We start from the raw sequence: 4,237 nt of genomic DNA on the forward strand, positions 1-4,237 counted from the left end.
GTTCTAATGATTGGATGTAACTGTGTTACATTATCTGTCTGTGTAATGTGTTCCCTGAAAGAGTCGTGTTTGTGTTTCGGAAATACAAGTCGTATACAATATTTTCAAGGGTGGAACGTTTGTACAGCATACATCTTTATTGACTTTGAATATATTCCATCCACTTTGTGCAATGTACCAGTACCACTGGCAGCGGAGTCATGCTGTACCACAGGATGATGCTATCACCATGCTTGACTTTGAGTAGAGCATTTGAAAGACTGACCTTTGCTCCCATAACCATACATTTTGTTATTGTGGCAGAAAAGCTCTCTGTCTTTGTCTTGACTGACCATAAAACTTCCAGAAGGAAAAATTTAGTTTGTACATTTGGGCAGCTGCAAATTACAGTTGAGCTTGATGGTGTTGATTTTGGAGCAGGGCCTTCTTCTTTGGTTGGTTACCACTCAGTCCATGGCGAGGTAAAACTGGCTTCCTGTAGACAGTCACGCTGGGGTTTCAGCAGTTTCCGGTTCATGACAGATTTGATCCTTTGTGGTTTCTGAATTGTTCTAGGCCATTGTGAACAATTTCCTCTCATCTGAGGGTGACAGTTTGGGTGTTCTTTCAGACCTTGGCAAAGTGGTGTCACACCTGATTAACTGTTAGCTCTAAGAGATCTTCCCAGCTTGTGTAAATCTAGCTTTCTTTCTTAGATCTTCACTGAGCTCCTTGGACTTTTCCATTGTTCTGAGTATTGTCAGTCCAATGAGTGCTGTCAAATAAATCCTTTTCATGTTGGCAAAGACAATCTGCATACAGATGAGGACAGAATTATTCGCCACACAGTACAGAAAAAGTCTGGCAGAAGTAGGAACCAAACAATTTCAAAGACTCTGGAAAGAAAACTAACAAAGATGTACCTAAAAACCCAGAACAACTGCCAAGACTCTAGTGAATGACTTAGCCAAACCAGCAATTGTACTCTGAAAGAGGGCAATCACTAGAAGCCTGCACGGGAATGGACTGCAACGTTATGGACCAAGAAAAACTCCACATATAGTGTCAAAGTTCGAGATTCGAGACACCATCAAAGCTGGTTGAGAACAACAGGGCTAAAGTCCTGTGGGACCAGCAGCTGCTGGTCAACCAACCAGACACAGTGGTAGTTAATAAAAAGCAGAAGACTGCAGTTGTGATAGATGTTGCAATCCCAGCAGACAAAAACATCAGGAAGAAGCAGCATGAGGGAGCAACAGGAGCAGAATTGGAAGGTAAGTTCTAAAATGGTCCAAAATGTTCCTGGTAACAGGAGCATTGGGAGCTGTAACAACAATACTAAAAGAGTGACTTCAACAGATTTCACGCACAACAACAGAGGTCTCTCTCAGTAGGGAACTTATTATAAGCAATTCAAATTCAATTTCTTCTTCTTTATTCTTGGACACTAATAAAGTTGCTTAGCATGATTCACAGTTCAAAATAATCCTTATTTATCATATACCGTGTCTTGGTTCAGCCTCATATGTCCCTTTAAGGTCCCTGAAAAGCTGCAGCTTGGTATTGTAATTCTGCAAAGGCTCTTGGCCACCGCTGAAACAGACCATCAGGCAACACCACAAAACCTCAAACCCAAAAATCTCAGCTCCAGTTCATCTGCTGTCCGTGGTGATGCATGCACATTATGATCTCATTAAAATGTTTCCTTTTAGCAACACTAACAATAAAAAGATCACCTCGATAGCATGATGCTTCATTTCAAGCATCCATTTGAAATCCCACTGTGGTGAAAGTACCGATCTTAATGATAATAATAACAAACACACCTAATAAGAGCACATTTTTAGTAGGAAATCACTCTAGTTTGATCTGAATCACTGTGAACAATATAAAGTAGATGTAAAAAAATAAATAAATACGAGTATAGAGTATAAATAGAAGTGTCAAAAACTTTGTCCCAAAGTATAAAAATGTTAAAGATGGATTGTTATGGCGCTGTTTTATTGCTCCCAGTAGATGGTCAGCAGGTTTAAGTCATAAATCCATTCTTTAGAGCTGCTGTCTTTCTTTGCAGCCAGCAGCATTACCATCTGCCTTTATTTGATTTGATTTTTTTAACACCATACAGTAAAAAAATAAAATTAAATCAACTCAAACATATGGAAATGTTCAGCAGCAACTCTTCTGTTATTCACATCCCTCCAGCACAGTAAAACCCATCTTTTACCGTCCTTCTCTCTCTCACTCTCCCTGCTCATTGTAGGTGTGGGTCTCTTGGCACTGTTTGTGCTGAATCATGAGGACATCAAACAATGACTGGCTGGACAAAACTGACTACTAATGAAATAACTTTGTGGGAGTGTGACACTCCGGGGTGGGGTGGGGTTGGGTGGGGGTGCACAGTGACCCCTGATTTCATTCTGCTGGGCCTATGGCAGGCCGATCTGCCGGCCAGCTTGGACACTCTCGGTGCTGTTGGCAAAGTTTCCACCCCTGGGCGTCCCGTATATATTGAGCTCATTGTGCCATCACAAACACACTGGCACAGACAGGTACTGGTAAGGGGATCATGTCCGTCACGCTGTATTTTATAATTTTTTTTTAAATATATATATTTATCAGTATTTGTCTTCTTTTTGCCACTGTAATTTAGGTTAAATCTTAGAAACTTAGAACAATAACAGCAAACAGAATCAATCAACAGCTTCTCAGATTTTAGAAAAAGCTGCCAAGAAAAAATATTACAGAAATACCTCAAAATTATTCAGAATTATACTTTTACCTGTTTCTTTTCAGCATCATCCTTATCCATTCAATATGGCCACAGACCACCAGAGTCCTGCATCCAAGCAGCAGCAGCCAGGCACCAGTGCGTTTAAGGTGAGGGAGGACAGGCGCACACTGGCAGCAAGACCAGTTCACATAAGTTCACATGAAATCTGTGCACTCCGTATTTGCAATTGTTTATCTTCCAAAAAAACACAACTCCTTTCATCAGCTAAAAAAGAAGAAGAAATTTTTCCTCTTTTCCAGCTGGTTATCTATGAGCAGGAAAACTTCCAGGGACGCTGCCATGAGCTGACTGGTCCCTGTAACAACCTTCAGGAAGCAGGCGTGGAGAAAGTGGGCTCCATACTGGTGCTGTGTGGACCGTGAGTGTGGGTCAGAGACAGACAGAGAAAACTAGCAAATGACCAAAAAAAGAGGGAATGGCATAGAGAAAAGCAATCACATTTAATGTGTGATAAGCAGACAACCAACCATCTTTCCAGCTGAGCCCCTGCATCAATCACAGCCCCATTTGTTGTTGTTGTTGTTGTTGTTTTCTGTCTTCTCAGATGGGTGGGATATGAGCAGGCCAACTGTAAGGGGGAGCAGTATGTGTTTGAGAAGGGCGAGTATCCTCGCTGGGATTCCTGGACCAACAGCAGGCGTAGTGACACCATTGTTGCATTCCGCCCCATTAAAGTGGTAAGAGAGATTTACAAATTTATACCTCCATCCCATAATCAGCTGCTTCACATCTCACCCTTGGCTTGATTTGTTTTTCTTCTGATTTATCAGGACAGCCAGGAGCACAAGATTGTCCTTTATGAAAACCCCAGCTTTGCAGGGAAGAAGATAGAAATCATAGATGATGATGTCCCCAGCTTTCACGCACACGGCTACCAGGAGAAGGTCTCTTCTGTTCGGGTCCAGAGTGGCACGTGAGTCCATCCTCTCAGCAGGTGCTGTATATCATAGAAATAGCTGCCACATGCCCTTTGACCTCTAATTGGCTAACATTTGTTTCCCCTCTCTTTGCTTGTGGTGCACCAGCTGGGTGGGCTACCAGTATCCAGGCTACAGAGGCTATCAGTACCTGTTTGAGAAGGGGGAGTACAAGGACACCACTGATTTCGGAGCCCAGATTCCTCAGATCCAATCAGTCCGGCGCATCAGAGACATGCAGTGGCATCAGAGGGGTGCCTTTCATCCCGTCAACTAAGCTTGTGACTCTCTCCTGTCAGGAATCCTGACCTCAGCATCCTCTGCTCCCTTTCTGGCAACAAACCCTTTGACCTTCATTTACCACCACCATGCAGCATTTTGATATCAGCTGAGGCAGTAGTAACAATCTTTGAAGCAAACTAATAAATCCTCATTGCTTACATTTGACTCAATCATGGGATTGTCTTCTGTTTTTCCCCTCCACACAAGTCCTTCAGACTGCAACACCTGAAAAACAGACACCACCAATGCATCTAAACTGTGCTTA

General features: G+C 42.6%; 1 protein-coding gene across 1 annotated transcript; it reads left to right on the plus strand.

Annotated features, from left to right (window-relative positions):
• The first annotated feature begins 2,796 nt into the window (after positions 1 to 2,796).
• On the plus strand, positions 2,797 to 3,967 carry crybb2 (crystallin, beta B2). The gene is made up of 5 exons (XM_005733553.1): positions 2,797 to 2,859; positions 3,013 to 3,131; positions 3,318 to 3,450; positions 3,544 to 3,686; positions 3,799 to 3,967. The coding sequence occupies exons 1-5, from the start codon at positions 2,797 to 2,799 to the stop codon at positions 3,965 to 3,967; spliced, it is 627 nt and encodes a 208-aa protein (XP_005733610.1).
• The last annotated feature ends 270 nt before the right edge of the window (positions 3,968 to 4,237 follow it).

This window comes from Pundamilia nyererei, unplaced genomic scaffold (assembly GCF_000239375.1).
Source record: "Pundamilia nyererei isolate P.nyererei 1_Seehausen unplaced genomic scaffold, PunNye1.0 scaffold00053, whole genome shotgun sequence".
Lineage (NCBI taxonomy): Eukaryota > Metazoa > Chordata > Actinopteri > Cichliformes > Cichlidae > Pundamilia > Pundamilia nyererei.